This window comes from Eurytemora carolleeae, unplaced genomic scaffold (genome assembly GCF_000591075.1).
Source record: "Eurytemora carolleeae unplaced genomic scaffold, Eaff_2.0 scaffold393, whole genome shotgun sequence".
NCBI lineage: Eukaryota > Metazoa > Arthropoda > Copepoda > Calanoida > Temoridae > Eurytemora > Eurytemora carolleeae.
This window is the reverse complement of record NW_019397023.1, coordinates 77,778-96,208: the sequence shown is the minus strand read 5'-3', so window position 1 is coordinate 96,208 and position 18,431 is coordinate 77,778. Positions and strand designations below refer to the sequence as shown.

Sequence of the window (18,431 nt, the reverse complement as noted above, 5' to 3'; positions counted from 1 at the left end):
TTTCTTCTGAAAATGTACGGATTTTTGTACGGATGGGTTCAAAAAAGTTTTGGCCACCCTGTATATTCCTTCATCTTTGTTTAAACCCTCGTGAAATCAAAATTCCAATATTATCCGGCATCTGGCCCACTCAGAGATAGAAGATATGAATGAATATTGCATCCGGTATTATTTGACAATAAAAACCCTTAAAGCATTCTTTATCTAAGCTGTAAAGAAGTTTTGTGTCAAATCTTGAACAAACATTTTGAATCTTCGTTATCATTTGAAAATATGTAAATTTAAATCCTAAAAATTTTAAAATAAGTTTTCTAGATTTTACAATCTTGCAAATATACTTTTGGGTAGAAGCGGAGTAAAAATTTGCAAGTTCAGATTCTCCTTTTACTCATTTTCCGGGGTTAATGTTGTAGTAAAGTACATTACAGCCTTTATCCATTTTATCATCCGACTTCCTCATTCTCATCCCCCCCCCACGTATTTCATTCCCCCATCACATTTCCCCCACCCTATAGTGTTACACAGGTACAGATTAGTTGAATACTGCGGTTACACAGGTACAGATTAGTTGAAAACCGTGGATATCCGGGCACAGGGGTTAGTTGAATACTGGGGTTACCTGGGCACAGGGGTTAGTTGAATACTGGGGTTACCTGGGCACGGGGGTTAGTTGAATACTGGGGTTACCTGGGCACAGGGGTTAGTTGAATACTAGGGTTACCTGGGCACAGGGGTTAGTTGAATACTGGGGTTACCTGGGCACAGAGGTTAGTTGAATACTGTGGTTATCTAGGCACAGAGGTTAGTTGAATACAGGGGTTACCTGGGCACAGAGGTTAGTTGAATGCTGGGGTTACCTGGGCACAGAGGTTAGTTGAATGCTGGGGTTACCTGGGCACAAAGGTTAGTTGAATACTGCGGTTACCTGGGTACAGAGGTTAGTTGAATACTGTGGTTACCTGGGTACAGAGGTTAGTTGAATACTGTGGTTACCTGGGCACAGAGGTTAGTTGAATACTGTGGTTACCTGGGTACAGAGGTTAGTTGAATGCTGGGGTTACCTGGGCACAGAGGTTAGTTGAAAACTGCGGTTACCTGGGCACAGAGGTCTATTGAATACAGGGGTTACCTGGGCACAGAGTTTTGTTGAATACTGCTGTTGCAAGGGCACATAGTTTTGTTAAATATCGTGGATACCGGGCACAGAGTTTTGTTAAATATCGTGGATACCGGGCACAGAGTTTTGTTAAATACCGTGGATACCGGGCACAGAGTTTTGTTAAATACTCTGGATACCGGGCACAGAGTTTTGTTGAATACTGTGGTTACCTGGGCACACAGTCGAATACTGCAGTTACCCAGACATAAAGTTTAGCTTTTTCTAGGTTCTTGTCTAGCGCTAAACTGTTGAATACAGCAGTTACTCGGGCTCAGAGCTTAGTAGCAGTTGTAGGAGATCCTGTAGCCCTTTGCTCAGTGGGAAGATGCAGGTAAATAAGAGTCGCAATAGCAATTTTAGGAGATACCATAGCAATTGTATGGGATACAGAAGCAGTTACACTAGCAGTTTTAGGGGATTCAGTAGCAGTTACATTAGCACTTTTAGGAGATACAGTAGCAGTTTCATTAGCAGTTGTTGGAGATACAGTAGCAGTTACATTAGCAGTTGTAGGAGAGATACAGTAGCAGTTACATTAGCAGATGTAGGAGATACAGTAGAAGTTACATTAGCAGTTGTAGGAGAGATACAGTAGCAGTTACATTAGCAGATGTAGGAGATACAGTAGAAGTTATAGGAGATGTTAGTACATAACAGTACCAATTCAGTTAGAAGCATTTTAGTTAATTGCAATTTCTTAGAAGCAGGTTATAAACTGCGCTTTGGATAGATGCAGGAATTTGACTATCGAAACAAACAAAATTTACAAAAATGTTCAGTATAGAATAAGTTAAAGAAAAATAAAAAGAATTTAATTTGACGTAGGAAAACAAAAGAAATAAATAGAAATAAGGACCATAGAAAAAGAAAAAATGAAAGAATAAAATTTTTCAAATGAAGAATTTAAAAAAAAAAGAATTTCATACATACAGAAGGGGAGTTTCGTTATAAAAGAATTTTTCTTTGGATAAATTCTTTTTGTAAAGACCAAATTGGCAAAGTCATTGATTTTAGGAAGTTATGGGAGAACTTTTTGGAGATATGTTCTAAAAACAAGAGCCTGGTTGGGTACACCTGGAAGGAGTTAAGGCTCAACCTCGAAGCTATCGAGCTGAAGAATATTTACGGGCTCAACCCTATGGCTAAGGAGTTTATTCCAAGAGGTAAATTTAGAAAATATATTTGTCCTTGCTTTGTTGTTAAAACTAAAAAATAAATGTAGACATGTTAAAGAAAAAAATGTGTTCTTGATATAGATGCTTTGAGTTCATTGACATGACATTTTTATTTCAATCTTTTCTCCAACGTTTAATTTTTATTCAGATACGGCGTGTTTTTGACGAAAGGAAATAATGCTTATAAGGAATATCTAAATACCTTCTTGTTAAGTTTTTGCATAGGTTAATAATTAATTTAATAATTAATAAAGTTGATAATTTTAGTTTTATCTGTGAGCCACGAGACTATACCCGCCTTCCCTGCTACCCATCCTCCCCCTGTCTCCTGTATACCACCCTGGTTCAGCATGACAGGTTTAGGGACCCTACCTAGGGTACCAGGTATACCTACTCTGGGGCCCTACCACGGGTTAAGTCCACTAAGTTTACTGGGCCCTGGAACTCCCGGGTTCCCTCTGCTCAACCATCCCTTCTACCCTGGCATCCTACCTCCGTCCTTTAGCTTACCTATCTCTGCTCCTCTGTCCTCTGCGTCCTATCCTCTTAACCCTGTCCTCCAATCCTACCGTCCTCCAACTATGGCAGTGTCCACTCCTACGGTCAGAGCAAGGTTTTCTCCTGTTTCTACTCCGGTACAGGTGCAATCGGAGGCAACTGCGGTGTACAAACCACAAGCTGTAGGAGGCACAAGTAAAGCTGGAGGAGTTGTTACATCTGCTAAGGATCGTATTCTGCCGCCAAGAACAGATTTAAAAACCATTCTTTTATCCAGGTATTTAAAAAAATGAGAGATCTTTACATCTTTTTTCTCATTATTCTTTGGTCTTTTCTATTATCAATATTTAAACAATATGATTTAAACAAGTACTCTTCTTTGGTTGATAATATTATTTTACTTTATCGTGTTTAAATTTGACGAATTTACGTTTGCCATTTTATTTTGGATGCGCACAGAAATACAGAATGACAAATTTATTTCGACAAATTGTTTAATCTTGGCTGATTTGATGATTTTCAATATGAAGAATTTATGAGGTAATGTTTTTTTTAAATCGGGTTTCACTTTTCTTAGAATGAAAATAATATTTGTTACCAATGTTTGTGGAATTAAAAAAAAATATATTTGTTTTTCAGGGAAGCCCAGATTGCCTGGTTCAACGCCTTGAAATCAGTCGGGAAAGATATCGAAGCTGCAGCCTTCCAAGAGTTGATTATTTCTGAAGGAATGAATTATATTTCATCAAACAGTTTTCTTCTAGTTCATAGTTTTGTCATACATCTCCATATATGTGTTCACTGGTTAGTAAATATTCAATTTAAATATCGGCTATATTTAAATGTACCAAATGGAGATTGTCCACTCAAATACGCTTTTAGAAAGGGGGGGGGGGGATTTTTCTAGTTTTAGGAGGAGGTAAGAGGCATCATAAAGACAACAAGAAAATGATAATATGTGTTTGTTTTCCTAATTATGTCATTTTATGAGAATCTTGATGAAATGTAAACGCATTAGGCGGAGAGTTGTTAACGGAAGACGGAGAACACTCCGCCGCGGTTGAGGTGAAGGACGAAGTGGGGCAGATGGAAACCTTGTCCCTAGGACGGGAGAGTCCGGAGGATGAAGAGAAGGACGGGATGAACTCGATGTTCGAGTCTTTAATGGCGGACTTTGATAAACACGAGAATGAGAAGTTTGAGTATAAACCGCTTTATTTAAGGTGAGAAATGGTTGCGGCATTTACACCGTTTGGAGCGCTTTATTCTGCATAGTTTATTCCTCTTCTCTCTTATTAGGTCTTCAATGCTTCTTGTCTAGTCATTATTAAAGCTTTAAAAAAAATGTTCACTGTTAAAGAGATTTACAGGAAATCAAACCATTATTAATGCATGAGATGGTTATTCTTCAAAAGAAAAAGCAATTTTTTTTTCGAAATATCTTTGTTGATTTTAGAAAAACTCAATGAAGAAAATTTTTACTTTTTATTTGTCCTTTCCTATTTCTCTTTAAAAAGATGATAACAGTAACACCGACGATTAATTTTCTATTGTAGGCGTGCTCAACCCTTGGAGGATTCGTGTGATATTTCCTCACCTAGATCCTCAGATTCAAACCATCCGAGTACACATCCCAACCCGGAGCAACCCATCCATCATGGGAACGGATTCAATTATCATCCTCAACATGCTAGCTCGGAACAAAGTATTCAAATCTCCGGGATGAATGAAATGGATTCCTCAAGTCAGAATTGGCACCTGCAAATGGAACTTCTGAGACGGAAGATCTCGTTTGAGGAGCTTCTTGGCCTCGAAAATGAGAGAGTTAACTCCAACCTAATGCAGGGGAATCATGTGAACCACATCCTTGAGAATTCTTTAATCTTCGAGAACCAAACTCTTTCCGAGAACCATTGTCACCCTGAGAACCAGAGGTTTGTGGATCAATCAAGTTCTCAAGAAAACCATTTTAAAAACCAAAACGGTAAGTTTTACTTTCTTCATCTATTTTCTTTGTCAAGAAATATTGGTTTAAAGGGGATAATTTACGTAAATTTAATTGAACCTTTACATCGACACTTTCAGTTGGGTAAGGATGGTAAAATACTCGCCGTATATCGCGAAAATCTGGTGTTTGGAAATCCGCTAATCTTTTTTAGGCAACCCAAGATGTCAATGTTTAAATCATAGGGTACCTTTTAATCTTTGATGCCATTCTAAAGTCTTATCAACTTACTTTGACATTTTTCTACGCATTCTTTTAAAGGGCGAACATCCGGTACGGATTCCTGGAACCGGTTCAATCCGGATCCGGTAGATCTTGAGACATATCCTTCCTTCCCGGATCCGGAGCGGCGAGTAACATCAGATTCGCCTTCGCCACTGCCAACCTACGCCAGGGTAGTGAGAACTTCGCCACGTCAGCCTGAGGAGGATACACTTACTAAAATCAGGAATCTTGGAACCTTTGGATTCCAGAACCTTGGTTAAGCATGGAACAACGACAAGTTAAACACGTGTTTTTTTACAAACACAAAGATATACGTTTTTTTAAGTAAACAAAAAAAATATACCTAAAAATACTCAAGTGACAAAAAAGATTTTTTTTATATATGTAAGTTTTAATATTAAGCCTATTATTATTGCTTGTAAATGCACACAAAAAAAACGTACAAAAAAAAATCTAACCCCCTAGAATAGAAGTAATTGGAATTTGTAAAATTATCATTTTGATGAATGCTTACAACTTATTAATTGTAACTGTTATACTAACTTTTGACTCAATTAATGAAATTATTAACCTTTGAAAAGTAAAGTTAAGTAATATAATGAGAACTACATTTGCTAAACTTAATTTCTCAACGTTTATTTTGCCCGATTCTTTCATTTCCAGTCTTAACAGTCATTCTGATTAGATATACAATTTTTACCACGTTTTTCTCTAGAAATGATTTTCTAGTTTAAGAAATATCTTTAATGGGGTTTTAACAAAGCTTTTTAAAAATGAGGAGGAGGGGGGAGTCTAGATTTTATCAAGAATTCCATTTTGTAAACCCGAGTTACCTTAAAGTTTTAGGCCCGATCGGTTTAGCCCTTTTTCGAATTATTTTCTTCTTTCTTTTCAGTTATTTTTATGCAACAACTTGCTACAAGGACATTTTTGATAATCTCTCTCTTTTTTGTAACAGTTCAGATTTGAGTTTTGAGAGAAACAGATTTTCTTTTGCAGTTTTTGTTTGATATTTTGCCCTGGGATCCGGATCCTAAACACTGATTAAGGTTTAATATAAACAATTCAAATGAAAGAATCGGACAGCGTATGAGTAACTTAGGCAGCTAGACCAGACGAATGTCAGAGAAAATCCTGAATTTTATTTAAATTTGAAACAAAGTTGAATAAAGAATTGTATTACCATGCTTAAGTTACCCTAAGATTTTATAATAATACCAAAGTATTAAATTTAATTTTATATTTCCATCTTGATTAATGTTTTAGTGTTATACATAGATATATTTATTTGACAAAGTAAAAACTTGTAAAAATTTTGTAAAATTTGTTATCGCCATTTTTATAAATAAGTAAACGCAGAGGTTTTTGTCCCGATCTACAAAGCTTATAGGACCAATTCAATTGTACATTCATCCCGGCCCTACCTTCCTTTATTCATTCATTCTAGCCCTACCTACATTCATTCATTCAAGCTCTACCTATTTTCATTCATTCTAGCTCTACCTACCTTCATTCATTCTAGCCCTACCTATCTTCATCCATTCTAGCTCTACCTATCTTCATTCATTCCAGCCCTACCTACCTTCATTCATTCTAGATTTACCTACCTTCATTCATTCTAGCTCTACATACCTTCATTCATTCTAGCTCTACCTACTCTCATTCATCCCAGCTCTACCTACTCTCATTCATTCCAGCCCTACCTACCTTCATTCATCCCAGCCCTACCTTCCTTCATTCATTCTAGCCCTACCTACCTTCGTTCATTCTAGCTCTACCTATCTTCATTCATTCCATGCCCTACCTATCTTCATTGATTCTAGCCCTACCTGCCTTCATTCATTCTAGCTCTACCTATCTTCATCCATTCTAGCTCTACCTACCTTCATTCATTCTAGCTCTACCTACCTTCATTCATTCTAGCTCTACCTATCTTCATTCATTCCAGCCCTACCTACCTTCATTCATTCTAGATTTACCTACCTTCATTCATTCTAGCTCTACCTACCTTCATTCATTCTAGCTCTACCTACTCTCATTCATCCCAGCCCTACCTACTCTCATTCATTCCAGCCCTACCTACCTTCATTCATCCCAGCCCTACCTTCCTTCATTCATTCTAGACCTACCTACCTTCGTTCATTCTAGCTTTACCTATCTTCATTCATTCTAGCTCTACCTACCTTCATTCATTTATTCTAGCTCTACCTATCTTCATTCATTCTGGCTATACCTTCCTTTATTCATTCTAGCTCTGCCTACCATCATTCATCCCAGCCCAACCTACCTTCATTCACTCATCCTAGCTCTACCAACATTCATTCATTCTAGCCCGACTAACATTCAATCATTCCCGCCCTACCTACCTTCATTCATTCCTCTCAGCCATACCTACCTTCATTCATCCCTCTCAGCCCTACCTACCTTCATTCATCCCAGCCCTACCTACCTTCATTCATTCTACCTTTACCAACCTTTATTCCAGCCCTACCTACGTTCATTCAATCCAGCCTTACCAACCTTCATACATTCTAGCTCTACCAACCCCCATTTATCCTAGCCTTACCGACCTCCATTCATCCAATACTTCCCTACCTTCATTCATCCCATTCTTCAACCTTCATTCATCCCATCCTTCCCAACCTTCACTCATCCTAATCTTCACTCGCCTTTATTCCTGCTATTCTACATTCAACGAAACCTCCATTCCTGCTGTTCTCCATTTAACGATACCTCCAAAACTGCTATTCTTTATTCAAAGAAACCTCCATTCCTGCTATTCTCCATTCAACAAAACCACCATTCCTGCTATGTTCCATTTAACGAAATCTCCATTCCTCCTATTCTTCAGTCAATGTAACCTCTATTCCTCCTATTCCATTCAAAGAAAATTAAAATTTAGGCCTTATAAGCTTTGGAGATGAGGTTTTCCCTCTTGTGTTTAAAATCATAAAATTAAACTATTTATATTGAAATAAACATTGGAAATGTTTTTTTTTTTATTTTGTATTTGTATTTTATTTTTATTCATTTTAATTTGTAATATGTAATATTTACATATTTTATATTGTTCAAAGGGACTGTAGACGGATATTCAAGTGCACCATTTAAATAAGTGACATATCCGATTCACAGCGGTGCCTTGTGAACCTTGATGGTCATTTTTATATCTTGAAAAGTATTAAGTTTAACAATTTCTGCAATGTTTCTAGTGCATAAATCTTCAAGGAACCTCAGTCAAGAAAATACAATTGAAAATAGTTAATCTTCAAAGAAATACAAAGATGTTTTAATCTGTTGTGAACCAAACATGCCANGGGGGGGGGGGGGGGGGTCACTGACACTTGACTTGAGGAACTCCAGGTTAATCCTGGAATCTAACTTTTTCAGAAAACTTGAATTAAGCTTCTAGTACTTTGAATTAGATAAGAATTTGTAAAAAAAAAATCACAAATCATTGTTGGAACCTTTTCATAGTTTGAATTTACGGGGGATTATTTTCTTCAAAATAACAAAATGTTTAAAATTATAGTTTGCTTTCTATAGGAGGGCTTAGCACCCCTTAGAAACCATAGATTTCACTGTTCCAGGGGGCTGAGACCCCATAAGCCCCCCCCCCCCCACCTAAATACGCCTCTGTATTATTTCTAATCAAAATATCAAACAACTAGGCTTTTCCTTTCCTGTAAATAGTTTTAACTGCTGCACTGAAAACTGAAAAGTCGGTCATTTTAAATCATTTTCAAATTTTTGCGGATTTACATAAAAAGGTTCTATATTTTCCAGATTTTTTTTCAAATTTTACTGTACCATAAACCACCCTCGGGGTCATGTGAGGACTCGCACAAAATTTTAGCCAGATCGGATCAGCCGTTTTTACGTTTATTGGACACAAACAGACACCCATACATGCAAAGTATATATAGAGAAATAGTGACATCTCAAAAATGTACTGTTTAAAATAAGAGAATAATATTTTTGATACTTATGAAATCGATTTTCCGTTAAGTTCTTGTAGATACTTATATCCTTCTATGATAATAGTTTTTTAACATACATAGATAAAAAATTTAATTAGAATGGCTGGAATAGCATAGGAAGGAGTAAACCAGAAGAAATATTTGTCAAAGATATGTGTACTATTTATATTAAAGGGAGTGACCGGCTATGTAAGGTAGTTGAACTGAGTATGCAGTGTTGTGGAAAACTTCTTTCAGATTCATTTGAGACATATTAAACTTTTTAAAGATCTGTAAATCCTGAGTTTGAGCGCAAATTCGACGTTCAAAACTCCTACTTTGGGGGTGGATACGTTATCAGAATTATTTTTTTTAAATTATTATCGCGGGCTCTGGATTCGTTTAAATTGTAATGTGTATATAGCAATCAATATAATTTCTTTTCCTGAAACTTATGATAACTTATCATAAAAACATAATAATTTTTATTCCTTATTTAATATTTTATGAAGCTATTTTGTTTTTGAAGATTTGTAATTTTTTGTTCACATGATATTATATGTCAGAAAGAATGGTATCTATCTTGGAATCATTAAAACCCCTCTGTTTTACTGTATATTCTGTATAATAATCTATTTGAACTCACAACATTAAAATCTTAGCGGAATTTTCTATTCAAAATAATCGCACATTTCTTAAAACAAATTCCAGTACTTCTTTTCCAATTTTGATGGTCCATATTTCTTCCCTGGGGTCATTTGAGGTCCCAAAAAAATATTGGACCGGATCGGTTAAGCCGATTTTAAGTTTATTGGATACAAACAAACCAGAGATAAGAGAGTTACAGAGATCAATTAACACCTATAATATGCGATATTTTCCACAGCATTTTCTATTTTGTACAAGACGTACTGTACACGACTAATCAGAAGGCGTCGGTATTCAGGGATATTCAAGGATCCTATGAATAGGAAATCCAAAATCTTTAAAAATAGACATTATTCATAAACGTTATGTTTTATGTTTAAAATTGGAGTATTTCTTTAAAAGTTGTAAAACTTAATCCCTGAATGCAATAAGTGGCCGTAAGATTTCAGTCAAAAAGCATTACATGGAACTGTAGCATGGCGTGCCGGGACACTATAGGTCTGCTCAGCCTATCCAGGTAGAGTGTATGAGCAGTCTGAGTAGTCTGTGAAACAAACAAGCAAATTATATATTTAGAAGACGGCATTTATTCTGCTGTTGGCGGCTGCATGATTTTTCCTTTATGATGCACTTTTGTATACAGAGTAATATAAATTGTACTGCGAGTACTGCTGCGTTGCATGAATTTACGTAGAAATTATGCATTCTTCCCTTCAGTTCTTTCAGTAGTCAAATAAACATGAAAATTACTGGTTGGCCTCAAATTTTATACGGCTTTTATCGTTCAATGCATGTCTCACGAGTCTCACAGTGATATGTAAATATTATATTTACATGTATATATAAATATAATATATACAAACCTCGAATGTTGACAGCTAAGTGAAAATTGCTGCTCGCTATGATATGCCTTACACAAACAAGAACAAGACGGGGACCGAATTTAATTAATTTTAGGGGTCGCTGAACTGTTACTACCGGTTCAAATTTGAATCCCTTCTAAATCTATAACTTTGACTCGGGGGAATTCAAATTTGATCCGACAGCTCAGCGACCTATCTCAAATTCATTAAATTCTGTTCCCGAAATATTAACTTTTCTAAAATTTAGCTAAATCTAAAACTTTGTTCTCTAATCTTAGATTCATTATTTATTCGTGAAGTGTCCGAGTGTCTCAGATTGTCAGTTCTACAAATACAAAAGTGTTGTGTATTCGAATTTCAAAATGACAGATCTTTTATTTAAATCTAAAGTTGGTTTGCATTTTAATCAAAATGCAATGCCTCATTCAGACCGGTACCCTTGAATTCTTTATCTGCTCAATAATGTGGAAGATATTGTTGTCGTATTTCGATGTTTAAAAATTGTTAATTCCGATAATTTCTATATATTTCCCGAAAATGAAATGCGCAAGTCACTTTTGTAGAGAAACCACAATCAAAAACAATCAGCTTTCAAACTATAAACATTGATATCTGGTTATTTGATCAGACAACTCATTTAAGGGTGCCTTTAAGCTAAAGAAGACAGGAGATGTTTTTAAAAAAATTTACCTTTGAATCGCATCCGCCGATTTAAAAGTATTAAAAGAAATTATTGAAATTTTTTTGTTTGATAGATCAATTTGTGATTGTAAGTCAGAGCTTGCTGGGAAATGGACCGAACTGTTAAATCTCCGTGCTGCGTCAAATTTTACCTTGATAGTTAGCCGTGAATCCTTTTTTCTCTAATGTGTAGCTATTTTTGTTCCTTCATGTTCTTCATTTTTTCCCCTTCTTGTCAAACCATTTCTTTCTTCATTTTCTTTAACTTCCTCCGCAACCTTCATTTTTTAAACCATTTCTCCCCCACCCCTTCTTGTTATCCATTTTCCCCCTCTTGTGTAATTTGTAACTATTTCCCCCCTTAATTTTCTCAATTTCTCCCCTCTTGTGTAACCATAACCCCCCCCTTTATACTCGCCATTTTTCCCCTAAAGTCAACCCATTTCCCCATATATTTTCCAATTTTTCTGTTTTGTATTATTTGCTGTTCCACCTTTTCCTTCTAATCCTTAATTGCACATTAATAAGATCCATTAAGTATATTTATTATAGGATTGTCTGGCCTGTATCTCTGGTATCGACTAGAGCTGCTAAAGGGACTGAGGATGTAATTTTAAGTGATCCACCCTTTGCAAAGTGGCACGTCAGATTCACAACGATACCTTTACAGATTTGTCCTAGCAAAGATAACGTAGATATCCTTATTGTTATAGCAGAAAATTGAGTATCAAGCTATTTCAGGTATAAATGTAAATACAATATCCACATTATTCTTTAAACTATTGTAACACGGACATGCCACACTAATGGAGGGTAAAATTAAGTCTACCACAATAATCTGCCTAGAAAGGGGTTATTCATTTGGTGTACTGCACACGTTTTACAGTCAGGTTTTATGTATATACTTGTTGACTTTAAAATGAAATAAAAGAGATCTAATGGTATTTCTAATCTTTATTTATTAAAACAAAAGGTTATGAAATATTTTCCCAAGTGGGGCTTAAATTGATTGGTTTAGAAATTAATAAAGAAACTATAGACGAATATCAGTTAGAAGGTGTTTGTAGAACTTCATGATGGTGATGCAGATCATCAATCTTGACGGCAGGCTTTCTCACAACTAGGCTTAGTCTAAGGGAGAGAGATTGCGGACTTATCCTGTATACAGGATAATGGAAGGAAGTCTGGTTCCGCCCGGATCTCTGGAACATTGCGGAGCGAACTATTGTTACCTTCTCCTGCGGAGCGAACTATTGTTACCTTCTCCTGCGGAGCGAACTATTGTTACCTTCTCCTGTGGGAGGGAGAGATTGCGGACTTATCCTGTATACAGGATAATGGAAGGAAGTCTGGTTCCGCCCGGATCTCTGGAACTTTGTGGAGCGCGGAGCTAGGTGTAAGCAGTGTCTTCTGTTGTTGGTTCCGTATCTGAATCATCATCACAAAGGAGCCAGGGTTGAGACGGAGTTGTGAATCTCGTGAGTGTTTTCCGCTGACTGACTGGTGAAGCGGGAGCTAGGTTGAGCGGAGATTTGACATGTGGGGTGTGTTGTATGGCGGAAAAGGATTCTGTGTATTCAGTGTACACACACATCCAGGGAATTAACATCGGCATTTGAGTCGGAACAATCGTCTTCCTTATATTTCGAATTTGTTTTAACAATACTATGCATAACTTGTTCTAGCCCGTCAGGACATTTGAAGGAAAATGTACGCTAAAAGTGTCTAAAATTCGGGGCGGTTCATCGAATGAACTAGCGTTCTTAGTGCTGAAGTCCCTTTTATTGTTGTCTAATTTCTGGTTTATACAGAGCGTCCCATATCATATTAGATTATCTCCAATCTTTAACACCTAAATACGCACATAATACTCGAAAAATCTAGCATTTTCTGCAAAAAAATTTCTATTAACCTTATTTAGTTTTTAAAAATGATTCATTCTTCTTAGATTTTCTGATTTGTCCCCCAAATCGTAATTTAGACCCATTGACGCGGTCTAATTTGATGTGGGACACCCTGTATCTCTGAAACAGACTAGAGCTGGGCATGTTAAATGTTTTCTAGTTTCTGGTTTGGATCTCTGATATAGACTAGAGCCGGGCATGTTAATTGTTTTCTAGTTTCTGGTTTGTATCTCTGATACAGACTAGAGCTGAACAAAATAACTGTTTTCTAATTTCTGGTTTGTATCTCTAATACAGACTAGAGCTGGGCATGTTAATTGTTTTCTAGTTTCTGGTTTGGATCTCTGATATAGACTAGAGCTGGGCATATTAACTGTTTTCTAGTTTCTGTTTGTATCTCTGATATAGACTAGAGCTGGGCATATTAACTGTTTTCTAGTTTCTGGTTTGTATCTCTGATATAGACTAGAGCTGGGCATATTAACTGGTTTCTAGTTTCTATCTCTGACATTGATATAGACTAGAGCTAGGCATAGTAATTAATCTGTTTTCTAGTTTCTGGTTTGTATTTCTGGTACAGACTAGAGCTGAACATACTAACTGTTTTCTATAGTTTCTGGTTAGTATCACTGATAGATACTAGAATTGGGCATTTTAATTGTTTCCAATTTCTCTAATACAAAAAAAGGTTTAACAAAGGTTTTAAAGAATTAAATAAAAATGTAAAATACAAATTTTTGGCAAAATTAAACATTTTTTAAAGGTGCATTGACACCTTCCTAATTAAATTGATTTTTATCATTTCCCCGAGAGCAATGGCATATATTCATGGATATTCTAGGTTTCTTCTAGTCTGTAACAAAAACATAAACAAATTATAATTTGAAAAAAACAAGAGCAAAAGGAACATATATTCATGGCTATGCAGAATGCAGTTTACAATCATAAACATGTTTTATCCATTTTCATCAAATCTTTAGGAATTATTCTTTTTTTATTGTTCTACTCTTTAATTAGTTCAAAACAATTTCAAAAGGGGGAAAAGCATTTTGTTTATTTATAAAACGTTAGATATTTTAAAAAAAATTTCCCCCAATTTTTTTTTACTTAAGCTCCTCCATATGTAGTTTTAGAAAATAAAAGAATTTGTATGCATAGTATATGAAGTGAACAAATCTAAATGATACTTAAACCTAGATTTTATTCCAATCCCATACTCTTTCTTTTATTCATTTCATATCAGATTCAATAAAATTTGTTTTCTAAAAAAACGTGTTTATTGTACGGATGGAATGTATTATGAATTCTTTTTACTTTAGAGAAAATTGGATTTTATATCCGCAAGGGATTTTAAAACGATTTAAGAAAAGTGTACAATGTACTTATATATTTGTATATTTTTTATGAATACGTACACAAGTACATACATGTTTATGTACGTAGTCGTACTGGGTGTCCTAAAATACATGATTTTCAGAATTAGCGATATCTCAATTTTATTGGTCATTATAAAGATATGTCTGTTAGAGTATATTTTATGAAAACGGTAAAAGACTGTTGTGTTATTCTATAAAATATTGTATGATCATCTGTAACATTCCTACATTATGCAAACCATTGTATGATCATCTGTAACTTTCCTACATTCTGCAAAACATTGTATGATCATCTGTAACATTCCTACATTCTGCAAAATATTTTTTGATCATCTGTAACATTCCTACATTCTTTAAAACATTGTATGATCATATGTAACACTCCTACATTCTGCAAAACATTGTATGATTATCTGTAACATTCCTACATTCTGCAAAACATTGTATGATCATCTGTAACATTCCTACAAAATAAGCAGATGAAACATTACAACTTTCCTTTACTCTTCTATGTACAACTTTATTTTGAAAATCTTTTTCCTTTAAATATAAAGAATATGAAATTTGAAATAATTTTAGGTAACGAAGGAAATAACCTGAAAAAATGTTGTTTATTTTTAACCTAAAATTCTTAATGTCCAGCCCTAAATATATGTGCTAGAGCTAGACCGGTTTAATATCCCTAAAAACGTGTTGTTGAAGCTCAAGGTTATATATTGTAAAACTGTATGTTTTGTCTTCTCTAGACTATTATCCCAACCATTGTCTTTTCACTCAAGAGATAAGAAAAACAGTTCATTAACTTCTGCAGCACCCTACACTAGCAAATATATTGAAATTCAGCTCAATTCCAGAAAAGGATTAGTTCCCCCCCCCCACTGCAACCCTTTAATTTCTGAAAAAAATTTCAGTTTAATTGATCGAGCGATGTTGTAATTTTTATTTTATTCAAATAGAATTGAGGGGAAAAGTAACAGAGGATCAACATTTTTTAAACTGAAAATAAATCTAAGATATTTTCTATGGTCTCTACATAAAATGAATCTGTCCCGACTTAAAGAGAGTGTTCGCAAAAAATGAAAGGGGTTATAGGCTTACGTCGAAAAATATTCGATAGTGATCGCTACTAATCTATCTGTTGCGTCTATAAGGAGAAAATTGTTGAAAACGACTCATACCGAAGAACGTAGCATCCATCCAAATTCACCAAGAGGTTGTTAACCTCACACTTTTTTAACTAACAATGCAGGTCGAGATTTTATTGAATTTATTAAACTACATCTAAGTGCATTTTCTTAGTATCGGAATCTTTCTGTCATATTTAAATCTCCTCATTCATAATCTTTAAAAAAAATAGTACTCAAGAGGTCTTATATATAAAAGAGTATAATATAGAAAATACAAAAAAACACTTCTAAAGGGTGAAAATGGGTTCCAAAGGTAAGACTAACTGGACTTTTAACCAGGACTTCTAGTTAACCGTGACATAGAACCAAAGAACCTAACAAATCATATGCGTGGAAAAGAAGGGTGCACTGATGGGGACGCACACACGTGTGACTTACAATGTTACATAAATACATACAATAGCGCTTTGTATAAAGGAATTATAAAACTATTTATTAACGTAATGTAAACAAAGACTGACGTGTAAATAACTTCTTCACGAGTCCTCAGTGAATAATATGTGCTCTCACCATTCTATAAATAATTTTGTTCCAATATATATTTTTCTTTTGTTCTTATTTTCAAAATATGATTTTTCAAAGTGTTGTTTTACATTTTCACAAAAGTAACTGTTTCTTTTTATAAAACGAAAATAAAGTGTTTTAAGAGTTACCAAAAAGTTGTGAAACATAAACTTTAAACATCAAGAGCGATGAGCTCAAAATTCTTATTCCCGATTGCTCAATCTCTGTATCCACTGTGAACACTTTTGATTTTATTCTTAATCCTCTCTTTTTGGATTTCCCTGCTCCCTGCTGGATTCCGACCAATGAGAGTTCTCTCTTTGATCACACGCAAAATATAAAAAGTTAAAAAGTTCAAAATTATAGAATCATAAAATAAATGTACATCAAACACTACTAAATTATTTCCTTTGTTGAGAAAATATGTTAAATATAGTGGCGCCATTAAATTCTTGAAAGATTTAAGCAATTTATAATTTAAAGTTTTATATTAATTTTAGTTCTTATTGTAATATGCATTATTATGTTTAAATTGGTTTTTGCATTTCCTATGAACGAGGCACAATCACAATTAATTCTCAAATTCTATAAAAAAAAGGGGGGGAAATATTCAATTTGATTGAGCGGTTAAGGCTGCTTCTCATTGGAATATTCTAGATAGTGTAAGGGTGTGAGGATATTAAAGTCTATCCGATCTACACAGAATTTAATTTTGATACACCCTGTGAATCNAACACATTGCAGTATACGCCCTGGACAAATTCCAGTATACGCCCCTGGATACATTGCAGTATATGCCCCTGGACACATAGCAGTACACGCTCCTGGACACATTCTAGTATACCCGCCTGGACACATTCTAGTATACGCCCCTGGAAAAATTCCAGTATACGCCCCTTAACACATTGCAGTAGACGCCCCTGAACACATTCCAGTTGACGCCCCTGAAGATATTATAGAATACGCCAATGGTGCATTGCAGTATACACCTATATACACATAGTAGTATACACCCCTGAACACATTCCTGTATACTCTCCTGGACACATTCTGGTATATGCCCCTGGACACATTGCAGTATACATCCCTGAACACATAGCAGTATACCTGGACACATTCCAGTATTCACCTTTGGACACATTCCAGTATACATTCCTGGACACATTCCAGTATGCACCTTTGGACACATTCCAGTATACGCCCCTGGACACATTCCAGTATACACTCCTGGACACATTCCAGTATGCACCCCTGGACACATTGCAGTATACGCCTCTAAACACATTTCAGTATACACTCCTGGACACATTCCAGTATACACTCCTGGACACATTGCAGTATACACCCCTGGACACATTCCAGTATACACTCCTGGACACATTGCAGTATACACTCCTGGACACATTCCAGTATACACTCCTGGACACATTGCAGTATATACCCCTGGACACATTCCAGTATACACTCCTGGACACATTGCAGTATACACCCCCGGACACATTCCAGTATACACTCCTGGGCACATTGCAGTATACGCCCCTGGACACATTCCAGTATACACTCCTGGACACTTTCCAGTATGCAACTTTGGACACATTCCAGTATTCACTCCTGGACACATTGCAGTATACACCCCTGGACACATTCCAGTATACACTCCTGGACACATTGCAGTATACGCCCCTGGACACATTCCAGTATGCACCTTTGGACACATTCCAGCATACGCTTCTGGACACATTGCAGTATACGCCCCTGGACACATTTCAGTATACGCCCCTGGACACATTCCAGTAACCACCCCTGGACACATTCCAGTATACACCCCTGGACACATTCCAGTATACACCCCTGGACACATTCCAGTATACACCCCTGGACACATTCCAGTATACGCCCCTGGACACATTTCAGTATACGCCCCTGGACACATTCCAGTAACCCCCTGGACACATTCCAGTATACACCCCTGGACACATTCCAGTATACACCCCTGGACACATTGCAGTATAATCCCCTGGACACATTCCAGTATGCACCCCTGGACACATTGCAGTATACGCCCCTGGACACATTCCTGATTTTCCAGTATAATTCATGGAAACATTCCTGTTTACGCCCCTAGACACATTGCAGTATTCACACCTGGAACCGAGCCTTTCTTTTGAAGACCTTCAGACGGTTAACACTGCATTCAATCAAAACCTCTTCTATATATTTCAATAGCAAAAATTTCCTTCAGTTTTG

General features: G+C 35.9%; 1 protein-coding gene and 1 long non-coding RNA gene across 6 annotated transcripts in view; one reads left to right on the top strand and one right to left on the bottom strand.

The window, feature by feature from the left end:
- LOC111711195 (probable helicase with zinc finger domain) overlaps positions 1-8,054 on the top strand; it is a 29,118-nt gene extending 21,064 nt beyond the window's left edge. For 2 of the 5 annotated variants that reach the window (XM_023485482.1, XM_023485481.1), the window contains exons 21-27: positions 1,386-1,490; positions 2,174-2,322; positions 2,602-3,109; positions 3,472-3,560; positions 3,851-4,055; positions 4,389-4,816; positions 5,099-8,054. In XM_023485482.1, coding sequence (XP_023341250.1) covers positions 1,386-1,490; positions 2,174-2,322; positions 2,602-3,109; positions 3,472-3,560; positions 3,851-4,055; positions 4,389-4,816; positions 5,099-5,322 — 1,708 coding nt within the window. In that variant the 3' untranslated portion in view covers positions 5,323-8,054. The remainder of the gene's footprint in view (positions 1-1,385; positions 1,491-2,173; positions 2,323-2,601; positions 3,110-3,471; positions 3,561-3,850; positions 4,056-4,388; positions 4,817-5,098) is intronic. The other 3 variants (XR_002767203.1, XR_002767202.1, XR_002767201.1) reach the window with 3 other exon arrangements.
- A 4,285-nt stretch (positions 8,055-12,339) lies between these two features.
- On the bottom strand, positions 12,340-12,894 carry LOC111711201 (uncharacterized). The gene is made up of 2 exons (XR_002767204.1): positions 12,502-12,894; positions 12,340-12,445 (listed from the first exon to the last, which is right to left on the bottom strand). It is a non-coding gene; the product is annotated as an uncharacterized LOC111711201 (long non-coding RNA).
- Positions 12,895-18,431: the final 5,537 nt, after the last annotated feature.